At 41.4% G+C, this 12166-nt stretch overlaps 1 protein-coding gene across 1 annotated transcript in view; it reads left to right on the top strand.

Moving 5' to 3' along the window:
* The window catches only part of Morc1 (MORC family CW-type zinc finger 1), a 308590-nt gene that overhangs the window by 181218 nt on the left and 115206 nt on the right, over positions 1–12166 (top strand). The window contains exons 11-14 of the mRNA XM_041673094.1: positions 1806–1885; positions 3180–3250; positions 5856–5920; positions 11850–11993. Of these exons, the coding sequence (XP_041529028.1) occupies positions 1806–1885; positions 3180–3250; positions 5856–5920; positions 11850–11993 (360 nt within the window). The remainder of the gene's footprint in view (positions 1–1805; positions 1886–3179; positions 3251–5855; positions 5921–11849; positions 11994–12166) is intronic.

The following is a 12166-nucleotide window of genomic DNA, read 5'->3' as shown; positions in this document are numbered from 1 at the left end:
GTTTCATGTCATACTTCCAGTGCACCATGAAGGGAAGTCGGTGCAGGAACCTGGAGGCAGGAACTGAAGCAGAGGCCAGGGAGGAAGGCTGTTTACTGTCTTACTCAGCTTGCTTTCTTACATTAACCAGAGCACTGCCCGGGGTGGCCCCACCCACAGTGTGCTGGGCCCTCCCACATCAATCACTAACTAGAATGTATAGTGCAGCCATGCTCCTAGGCCATTCTGAAGGAGGATTTTTCTCCGTTGAAGTTCCCTCTTTCAAAGGACCATGACTCATGTCAACATTGACAACTATCCAGCTCTATCACCTCTTAACTGGGTAGAAATCCTCAAAGAGGGGTGTATCCCCGTGAGCCCCTCCTACTTCCACAATAGGATCTTGTGCAGATCTTAGCAATTACGCACAGCTGCTTGCATTCAAGAGCGCAGCAGCCGTGCCATGCTCAGAAGGTAGCCGCGTGCTTTTCCTCCACCCAGCTTCTTTTGTACTTAACAGTCTTTCTGATTTCTCTGCACTGTTCCCTGAGTCTTGGAGATAGTGTCATAGATGGGCTATTTGTGTCTTGTCACTCAGAGTTATTTATTCTCTGTGCTTTGACAAGCTATGAGTTTCTGCAGTCTCTGCTGACCACTGCAGAAAAGCTTCTCTGGCCAAAGCAGACAGTATCACTATCCTGTGAGCATAAACATAGCTATTTAGAAGACAGTTTGACAGGCGCTTCGTGATCATTTAGCAAAATAACAACAACAGCTTTCCCATTAGGGCCGATCACTGCCCCAAGCTGTAGGCTTTCGGCCAGGTTTATGCTACTGGATGTGAATTCTGTCCCATGGAGCAGTCACCAAGCCCAGTAAGAAAGCAGCTAGTCACTCCCCTAACAGACTCGCCACTATTGCACAAGTGGGCTCATCTTGCCTGGCTTGAGTCCACAGCTGTGTGACTATTGATGATAATTCTTCCAAGAGGCCTGCTTAGCCCCTTCCAGCACATTCAAGGCTAGCCAGCAGGGAGGAAGCTTCCAGAACAGTTCCAGCTTGCTTTCTCAATGTCCCATGACTAAAGCATGTGCCATCTTTAACACCAGGGTCTTAGAAGCTTGTTCTTGTGGTCAATCAATGGCAGGAGCAAATGCCTATATTCTGCTGAGGAGCTTCTTTGATCAACAGCTGTTGGGAAGGTGCCCCCACTCTGATTTTGCTTTCCTTGACTTCATAGGTTCATAGGTATATATATCAATTTCTTTTTCCTTGATTATTCTAGAATCAGCTTGCTGTTCTGAAACAATTGAACTTAAAAATAGGCTACTTCATAAATACAGAAGAAAGTTAGACTTTTAGTAGGTCAAATGACCTTTTATGTGTTTTTCTGAGCACGTCAGGCAGAGATAATTGCTTGGGAACTGGGAGAAGCCATTTCTCAAGTGTCAGTGATGATCCGAGTGAGGGCTGTGTATATTAACCAGAAACTTTGACAATGGAGCAGCTGGGTGATCTTGTCTTTCCTTTTTGAGAGTTCTTCTGTTTTACATGTATAAGTGAACACATGTGTGGGAAGAGATTTTTTTTTATCTCATTCTTGACTTGTAGTTTCCTGAAGTAAAATTACCACGCATTAAAAGGCAAGTGAGTTTTCATAGATATAAAGTCTGCTAATGCACCAGCTGGGTGGAACTTGCTCAATGAACATTTCTTTCTTAACAACTGCTCATCTCTGGAGTATATAGTCTTACTAAAGAATATTCTCTTATTAATGTACTTTGAAATGCTAATCTGACTTGATCATGTTCTTTTCCTCTTTCCAGAAAGTACCGGTATGCTACATCTTCTTTCAAAGGGAAGTTTAAAACTGAAGCTAAAGAGGCAGAAGAGGCAGCAAAAATGGGTACATGGATTTCTATGTCCAAATCACTAGAGTTCATCCACTTAGCAAATGTTAATTGAGCACCCATTCTCAGGAAAAGCCTGCTCTGGGTATTGGGGGTACTGTGATTGTCAGTCAAATGTAGCTCTTATCTCTAGAACCTAAAGTGCACTCTCCATCTCTGGTTTAATTATGATATAATTTAATATCCTTCTTACATTTACCTGCCAACCCTTGTGTGTGCATGCGTGTGTGTATGTATGTGTGTATGCACACATATGTATATGTGTCTGTGTGTGTGTGTGTGTAGGTCAGAGAACAACTTCTAGGAGTCAGTTCTTTCCTTCAATGACGCAGGTTCTGGAGATTCTATTCAGATTGTTTAGGTTTGTGGCAGGTACCTTTACCTGCTAAGCCATCACACTGAACTATAATTTAGTATCTTAAGTATGATTCCTGTACTAGTTAGAGCTAATATTGCTATGATGAAACACCAAATGCAACTTTGGGAAGAAAGGGTTTATTCCCTCCACTTCTCCATGTAACAGTTCTTCATCAAAAGCAGTGAGGGCAGGAACTCAACTAGGGAAGAAAGCTATAGGCAGGAACTGATGCAGAGGCTCTGGTGAGTCATGCTTACCAGCTTGCTCCAAGGGGTTGCTCAAATTGCTTTCTTATATAACTCAGAAAACCAGAATGGTCCTGCTCACAATGGAATAGTTTTTCCACATCATCCCCTGATTTAGAAAATACCCTAAAGGCTTTATTGAAGGCTGATCCTCTAGAGGCATTTTCTCAATTGAGCTTCCCCCATCTCAGGTAACTATAGCTTGTGCCTTTTTGACATAAAGCCAGCCAGCACAATTCCCAACATATTAGGAATTAATTGATTAGAAACTCTGGATGCTATGATGCTGTGTCAGCTTATGTTAAAGATGAACATTGCCTCTATTTGGGAAGTACATTCACCCTTCCATTTGGACTTGGCTTGCTGGCCAGTGAGCTTTCTGGATCTGCTTGTCTCTACCCCACAATGTTGGGGTTGTATAAACATGCAATCTCTCTCCGCTTTCTATGTTGGTGGTTGGGATTCAAACCCAGCTCAGCAGGCTTCAAACCCACAACAGCATCTTTCATCTGCCTCAAATAGAAGAGTTAAAATGAGTAAGATCTCTGAGAGGACCACATGGTTTTCAGGTTGTGGTCTCTGTGCCATCCATGGTGGTCATGGTTACAAGTATAGAAAACATGTGCTTAGAGATGGCTTGGAAGAGTCTCTCTGTGTTATAACTAACTGTTGTGCTTCCGTTTCCAGCGGAACTCAACTTGAAAGAACTGCAAGTCAAAGTACACCAGCCCAACAGAATTTCTCCGTCCTCTGAAAAGGCACGACACACACAAAGCTAGTGGCGAGGAACAGCACTTGATCTCTCCCCCCCTCCCCCGGGCACCCTTGTCTCTGACCTCGTACTTTCTAAACTCAAATACAGACAGGTTCCAAAGATGATGGGAGTTTTAGCACAGGTAAACGGATGAGGGGGGCGCAGAGACAGGAGAGAAGAGGGAAGGCTGAGGTGAGCAAAAATGAACAGAATTGGGGGTGAATTTCGAGCAGGGCAAAAGAACTTTACCGTCTATTTGTTTAAACTGAAAAGGAAAGCAATACAAGAAAAAGAAAAATAATATAAAGCAGGCAAATGTCTAGCCTAGGAAGCATCCTCAGAAATGTCTATTCAAATTATAGCTCTCCATGGACCCAGATAAATGGGGAAAGCAAGAAGAGGGCTAATAAGCAATCCTTCTTCCCAGTGCTAGGAATCATAGATCATAATTATGAATATTAATCACAGTGCTTCCAGCTTACAACACTCTTTTCTTGTGAGTCGTCTTGCAGAGTTCATAAACAATCTCTGTAATCCATGTAATATGCTCACGAGGAAGGCTCATTATAAAGAACTATAATTATTAATTATAGCATACTGCAGCTAACAGAAAAAAAAGAATATTGCTGCAAGATATGCACTGCAAGTCTTCTTTGACCAAAACCTTGGTGCAATGCATCCACTGTGGTGATTCATGAGGCGCTGCAGGGATTTGCTTTCATGTAAAGAGATGAACAGGAATGGGAGGAGCAATCACTGCCTTTAACTTTCTCTATCACCTCTTCTACAGATTAAATAAATCTGTGCAATGGTGTGGCCTTAACTCTACAAGCCAGGCATCTGTCTAATAAAGTCTCCAGCCGTTTCGTCATGCAGATGGGGTGAAGAGAGGCTGTTGTGTGCTAGAGCTCCAAGCAAAGCAAACTCATGGCTTTCTCAAGATTTCTACATTCTTGCTTTCATTTTTTAAAACATTTATTTATTTATTATGTATACAATATTCTGTCTGTGTGTATGTCTGCAGGCCAGAAGAGGGCACCAGACCTCATTACAGGTGGTTGTGAGCCACCGTGTGGTTGCCGGGAATTGAACTCAGGATCTTTGGAAGAGCAGGCAATGCTCTTAACCACTGAGCCATCTCTCCAGCCTCTCTTGCTTTCATTTTTAAGGAACAAAAACCTATATTATTTTTATTTTATTGTATTTTAAGCTTTTTAAAATGTTGTTTCTAAAAGCATCAGTGCCCTTTGAGTTCTCTATATGGGAGCCGAGAGAAATGGAGTCTCATGGGCCAGGGTCTTGCTCCTGTCCTTGTACCTCCGCCCTGTGTTGGGTGAGTGCTCTGCCTGGTAGGGTAGGTTGTCTTTTTACCAGCTTGCTTTGTAGCTCTGAAGAGTCCTTGTTACTCTAGTGTAGAGAAGACACCGAAGTGGAGAAACCTGAACTGCTGACCTCTTACAAGCTCCCAAGCAGCTTAATATGAAATCCTTTGCACTTAACCCAGCCTCCCCCTCTCTAACTTGAGAGATAGCGAAAGTGGTGTTCTGTCAGTGATACAGCCACTGATAGTGCCATCATCAAGAGGTATCGTCAGTCATATGCCATGAGTGAAGCTCTTTAAATGTTTATTTTGGGGTTTTGTGTTTTTGTTTTTTTGAGACAGGGTTTCTTTGTGTAGCCCTGGCTGTCCTAGAACTAGTTCTGTAGACCAGGCTGCCTCCAAACCTATGGAGATCTGCCTGCCTCTGCCTCCCAAGTGCTGCGATTAAAGGCAGGGATGTCAATCAATTCTTTTTAAAAAAGTATTTATTAGTACATGTTTTATATGATAACGAGTCTCCTTGTAACATTTACATGCACGCATGTAATGCCTTTTGATTCCATTCACCTCCATTGCCCTCTGTCTCCTACTGATGTCTCTTCCCAACAAGTCTCCATAAAAGCCTATTCTTATCTATGAGAACAGTAATAGCAAACTCTTCTTTTGCAGCCTCAATTAGAGGGAATGGAAGCATACTAGAGATAAGTGGGGAGAAAGCCACTGTATCAGATTAAAAGAAAGACAGACTTTCGAATGACTTTTGAACACTCTAAAAAAGAAAAAAACCTGAGGAACCTATAAAGGGAACATTCGGGAACTGTGTGTTCAGAATTTGATAAGGAGGAGACATATTAGGAGGAATACTAACAAAAGTTATTACTACTCCGCCCCCCCCCCCACCACCAATATACCTTAGTGACTGCAAACTCCAGGATTCCTGTTCCCTCAGACAAAAGTCAGGGTCTATATGCACTGAATAACTTACTCAAGTTTTCATGTGTTTCAAGGGTTTGTGTCAAAACCCTTCTACCACATATGGAGTAAAATGAAGGCAGAGGGATCTTAGAATGTGTGCAAAGAAAATAATAGAGGTGGGCTTAGTGTGGATTCTGGAAGTACTGGACTGTAGTCTATTACTGTGTGTCTGTGGAGTTCCTACCGTGTGAACTGCGTTAGAGAAGATGAGCTGTCCCTACTGCTCCAGAGCCTAGAGGTAACAGGGTGTTAGCTCAGTTTGCATCAATTCAGTGTCCCTATGCTTCTTCTCAACTAAAATATCCTTCTCTAGGATGGATTACAGAAAGCTGGGGATGATGTGGAAACAAAGCATAAGAACCTTCAACAGAAACAGAGGTAAGGCTTATGGCTTTCTGTCTGTGAGGCCCTCCAGTGCTGGGTCAAGTTCTTATTTCTAAGTGAGCAGATTTCGAGTTATGATGACAGTTTCTCTCTCTTAATGTGTGATGGATTATAAGAGTAAATCTTAATAGGATGACGCTTCCCCAGCCAAGACACACATTGTAAAACACAGCTGATGTTTTTTATTGACATACACATTTGTGTCTATATAATGTTGGAGACAAACCAGAAACACTCTCAGAATTTGACAGTTTAGACTTCATGAAGATGTGTATGTAAAGAGACACAAGCAGGCAACACCTCCACTGTGCCTCTGCCATCTGTCCTTACCTCTCTCTACAGCAGTGGCTCTCAGCCTTCCCAATGCTGCCGCCCTTTAACATAAGTCCTCATGTTGTGATGTCCCCCAATCATAAAATTAGTTCTGCTGCCGCTACATAACTTTAATTTTGCTGCTGTAATAAATTGCAACGGAAATATTTGTGTTTTCTGATGGTCTTAGACAACCCTGTGAAAGGCCATTCGATCTTCAAATGGGTCACGACCCACAGGTTGAGAACTACTGCTTTAGAGAACTTAAAATTTAAAATGGGAAACAAAACTTGAAGGAAAGTGTCACTTATAGGTATTTAAAATAAACATGGCAAAACTATAAAAAAACCCCACTATTTTCATTTGTAAGTTTGACTTATAGCAAAAAAGTACTGCTGCACAAACCAAATCAGACTTTGAGAACTGACAGCTTCAAGAACCTTCTTCGTAGGGAACAGTGATTAGTTTTCAGCATCGTTGTGGTCATATATTTACAACTTTAAATTTAAGCTTAAATGTTAATTATGCAGATATCAGAAGTAAATTTAAGATGCTACGCATTTACCAGAATTATCTAAGTTTCTTAGAAATTTCTATTGAAAACTAAGATTTCTAGTTTGCAGAAAGAAAACCTTTGTCGATAACTTGTTTCTAGCCATAGTGGAATGTATTAAAATTAACCTGTACTGACAAAAACAGCAGGTGCCTTGAACGGTTTGATTGGGTTGCTTATTTTTAAAGTTAGCATGCGATGTAATGGCGTCATGTCACACAAAGGCTGTTTTCTCATTTTGTTTTAGAGAGGGTCTCACTGTGTAGCCATGGCTGGCCTAGAATTCACTATGTGGACTAGTTTGACCTCAGAATCACAGAGATCCACTAGCCTCTGATTCCTCAATGCCAGGGTTAAAGATGTTCACTCCCCCACCTGTGCTTTCTAACTCTGTGGGCAACCAGCATGTCCCTTACTGCAGAATGATGATGTCACATCGTCTAAGGCTCTGTTCCGAGAGACTCACACTGTCAGTCGGCATCATTTGTTGCAGAATTGGGATCACATAGTTAAGGCTTTCGAGAGAGGCTTTGATCTATATATTACCTTACGTAATATGTCATCACGTAATACATTAACGGACGTCAGCAGATCAACCTGTAAGAACAGAGGAAAGACCCCATTTGTTGTCACTTGGGGCTGAGAAAGGATGATTTGTTATACCTCTAGCCATTCCAAATTCATTTCTAAAATCCTGTCTTGGTCTTTACCATACCCCGTGTCTGGGCAGACATTTTCCCATGTAGCAGGTGCGACACAGTGTTCAAGTTGCTCTTGGTTGCCCGGTTACTATGAACATGAGCCAAACCCCTGTCTCACAGCCAGGTGGTTTGCACAGCTCCAGCAGCCTCCCCGTCCCATGGCTGTCTGTATCACATTCTGCTATTTCTCAGTTTCTGTTTTAGCCACAAAAATATGAAGTATAATAAAAAATGAAATCAAACAAAGAAACAAGAACAAGTAGTGCCTAGTCTATCCGTTACCACGTCATTCACTCCATCATTTAGCTTCTGAGCTTTGACAAATGTTAGACGGTAAGCTAGAGATACATTGTTGGCACCGTTTAGTCTGAGTAAGTTATTTGGGAATTTGAGAACACACTGCAAGTGGGAAACACAAGCCATGTCAGTAACTTTTTTTTAAGAGCCACGTTATCATTTTTCAATACTTCTGTTATGATGGCTATTTTATGTTGTCAACTGGATTACATCTGGAACTCACTAAAACGTAAATGTACACCTGTATGGGAATTTTTCTTCATTAAATTATGTGAACTGGGAAGATACACTTTTAATCCAGATCTTTTGAGGTGGAAAGATTCCCCCTTTAATATAAGCCACACCTCCTGCTGTCAGCCTATATGAAGGACATGGAAGAAGGAAGCTTGCCCTCTTTGCTTTCTTTTTTCTGCTCTCACTGGCAAGTCCATTCTTTCACTTGCTTTAGAGCCTATTTCTTTTTTTTTGTTTTTTTTCAATTTACAAATTTATTTTTAATAATAAATTAATAGTGAAATTAAAATAGTTAAAATATTTCTAAAATAGAATGATATCAAGAAAAGATTGTTATTGATTTCATAGTGATTGAATGAAAGAAAACAATCCAAAAGCATGTAAGCAGTGTAAAATTTCCACCACTTTCAGTCTCTTCAAATACAAGAAAATATGAAGACAATTGTTTGCAAGTCACTCTTGTATAGAAAGCTGTCATGCTTTGAATAATGAGCCAATCAATAATATAGAATAAAATATTTACCAGAATTTGTTTCAAAAGTTCAATATGAATACTATTCATTAAACTATACACAATGAGTTCCAAGCTAGCTGGAACTTTCTAATAATGTCCTGTAGAGCCTATTTCTTCGGGAGTTTGATGTATACTGAAGACCAGTTGAGACATCCAGTCTTGTGGATCAAACAACTACCACACTCTTGCCAGGAGTGTTTTTAGAGAACCAGAAGTATAAGGATAGATTTTTTTTTTTAAAGTATCTGGAGCAGGCTTTCTAATTGGCCAACTCCTACAGTTACTGAAGCCCCTTCTAGGAGCTCAGGGAGCAGTGACAGCCCATGTAGGTGAACTATTTTATGAAGTTAAGGAAATAAATGCATTTGATTATCCTGATTCACCAGTTGTAACAGGCAATGGATTTAGTGACTCTGTTTATGAAACTTTTGATAATTTGTGGAAAAGCAAGGGAAATAATGATTCTGGTCAGTTGCTCCTGGCATCTCTGGGTAAATTGACAAAGGAAAAAATGAGTTCCATGCTAAAATCAATCAACTTCTCTCATCTTAGAATATGGTGAAGAACAACAATAAATTCAGTGGTAACAAAGACCAGCTCCAGATGTGCGTTAACAGTTTAAAGGTTTCTATGTGTGTCCTGGAAGAGAGAATCGTCTCTCCAGCAGCCACAGATCTCAAGTTGTGAGAAGTCAGTGAGAAGACTGGCTGAATTACAGTGAACATTTAAGTCTTAGCTTCAGAGGGTGTCAGTGGTTAAAGTAAGGACATTAATTGGTGAAAAATGGGATCCTGTAACTTGTGATAGAGATGTGTGGAAAGATTTACTGAGACTGAGAACTTCGAATCTTCAGATTTTCAAGGATTTATTTCATCCAAGGAAATAGTCTCTCCACTCTCAGCAGAATATGTAACCGCACCCCTGAAATATTGCCTTTTATACCTTTGACAAGGGAAATTAATCTTTTAAACTAGCAGTGACTTTCTTTGAAGGAGATGTCAGGCAAGACAACACAAATGTCCCTCCAGCCCCACAAATAGTTGCTCTAGATCCATAACCAGACTTAAGGCTCCTCGAGCGGAGGTAGAAAGTGTAGACCATGTGGGGGTGCACTACATACACCGCTGTCAATCACGATCAATAAAAACTCAGAGAAATTGGGCTTTAACTTGAAGATCTGAAAAGCAAAGCAACCAGCCACTAACTCTTACCTCAACCGCAGTCCGAAATGGAGATCCTGCTTCCAGGAATGTCAGAGTGAGACTGAGAATTTGTCTCCTCCCATTTTATAATCCTCTCTAGGGCTGGATTAAAGGCATGCACCACTGTGATTAGAGATATGAACCATTTGGTTTTTTATGGCAACTAGTGTGGCTACTGGGCTTAAAGGTGTGTGTTACCACTGCTTATAACACTGTCCAGTGGGGCTGTCTTACTCTCTGATGTTCAGGAAAGCTTTATTTATTAAAATACAATTGAAATGCCACTACATTCCTGAAGAGCTAGATGAGTTTACTAATTCATTTAAACAGAAGTCTGGGGAATGCGTGGGAAAAGAATTTAGGGGTGGGGGTAACGTTGGAAGGAATATAAAGCTGGATCAGGCTGAATTCTTTGGTGTGGGCTCATTGTGTGGAGCTCCTAGGTTTACTATGGAAAACTATTTTTACACAGTTAAAAATAGTTGTCAAAAGTTTGACTAACTAACTGGAAACTTTGTCAAAAGATGGCCTATGGAAAATGAGTTGGAGATGCGCAATAACTCTTCGCTTAGTACTGATGAAAGGATTTGAAGACTCAGGGAAATGGCAACATTAGAATGGGTATGCTATGTCACTCTAATCCTCCACTATGGAAAGTCTCAGAAGACATGCCCATCGCTAACGTCATAAGATGAAAAAGGGTGAGGGGATGCCAGCTCCTTGCCTGCTATCAGACCTTAGTGAAAACTGCAAGTCTGAGAGTGGGCCACCAAATTGCCATGGAACTTGAGCTGCCCATCATGATCTGGGTATTATCTGACCCACTGAGCCATAAAGTAGGACTTTCACAGCAGCAATAGAATATCAAATATGTGATCCGCCAGACTGGGTCCTGAAGGCACAGACGGGTTACATGAAGAAACTGCCCAAATGCCTATGGTTTCTGCTCCTGTGAGTGCTGCAGCCTCCCAGGCATGCAGCTATAGCTGCAAGGACTATGTCCTGTGATCAGTTGACTGAGGAAGAGAAGACAGGGCCTAGTTGACTGCTGATTATGCACGTTCTGAAGACTCCACCCAGAGGTAGACAGCTGCAGCATTACAGCCCCTTTTTGAAACACCTCTGAAAGACACTGGTGAAGGGAAATCTTCACAGTGGGCAAAACTTTGGGCAGTACACATGGTCATCTATTTTGTTTGGAAGGTAAACGGACAATCTCTTCATTGATTTTCATGCTGTAGGTCAGTGGATGGACAGGGACTTGAACAGAACTTGATTAGACAATTGGTGGGAGATATCTGGGAAAGATGTATGTGGATGGATCTCTGCAAATGAGTGTAGGATATGAAGATATTTGTGCCCCATGTAAATGCTCATCAAAAGATGATGTCAGCTAGCTGAGGAGTTTAGTAATCAAGTATACACAATTATCTGTTCTGTGGTCAATCAACCTCTTTCCCTAGTCACCCCTGTCATTAACCAGTGGACCTATGAACAAAGTCAACATCAGAGTCAAGCACTGAGCATCAGATATGTCACCATTCTCCAGAGTGACCAGACAGCCATGTGGTGGCAAGTTGACATTGAAGGACTCCCTCTATGAAAAGGGCAATTTGTCCTTAGTGGAGTATTCTGCTTATAAATTTGCCTTTCCTGCACACAATGCTTATGCCAAAACCACCATCCATGGACTTACAGAATGCACTATTCATCATCATGGTATTCCACACTGTATTGCTTCTGACGACAGAGCTCATTTCATAGCCAGAGAAGTACGAGAGTGGACCCACGGTCATGGCCTCCAGCCGGATGTGTTCCCCATTATGTGGAAACAGATGTCCTGATACAGCTACAGCACCAGTTAGATAGCAACAGCCTGGAGGGCTGGGGGCAGTGTTCTTTGGAAAGAGGTGGATGATTTGAATCAGTGTCCAATACATGGTGCTGTTTCTCCCATAGCTATATCCACCAGGTTTTTGCAAAATATCTGTCATGTTATAGATCATTCTTTTGATGTCTGTCTTCGGAGTTTTATTATCAGGCACTTGTATAAATTTTATATTTTGCTTTGATAGAGCACTTTTAACTGCCTTTGTAAATACAATTCTAGGGCATTGAGGAAAGCAAGAATACTCTCCTTGTTCTTCGGAGTGCACATAGAAGACCAGAACCAAGCTGGAATGTTCATTTACAGTAATAACCGGCTGATTAAAATGCACGAGAAGGTTGGTCCCCAGCTGAAAATGAAGTCCTTGTAAGTAAACTTCTTTCTTGAGTCAAAGGCAGTGCAGGGAGCCCACAGTCCACTTCTGTCTGTGGTGCTAGATTCATCACAATACGAGTCCCGTTTGCCTCTCAGCTTTCCTCTCATGGAATTAATCTGCCTAACTTATAATAACATGAGGCTGTATGCTGGTCTCAGAAGAA

This window comes from Microtus oregoni, unplaced genomic scaffold (genome assembly GCF_018167655.1).
Source record: "Microtus oregoni isolate MIOR12 unplaced genomic scaffold, Mior012 000023F_ref0000262, whole genome shotgun sequence".
NCBI lineage: Eukaryota > Metazoa > Chordata > Mammalia > Rodentia > Cricetidae > Microtus > Microtus oregoni.
The sequence above is the reverse complement of the archived record's forward strand: the minus strand, read 5'-3'. Positions and strand labels throughout refer to the sequence as shown.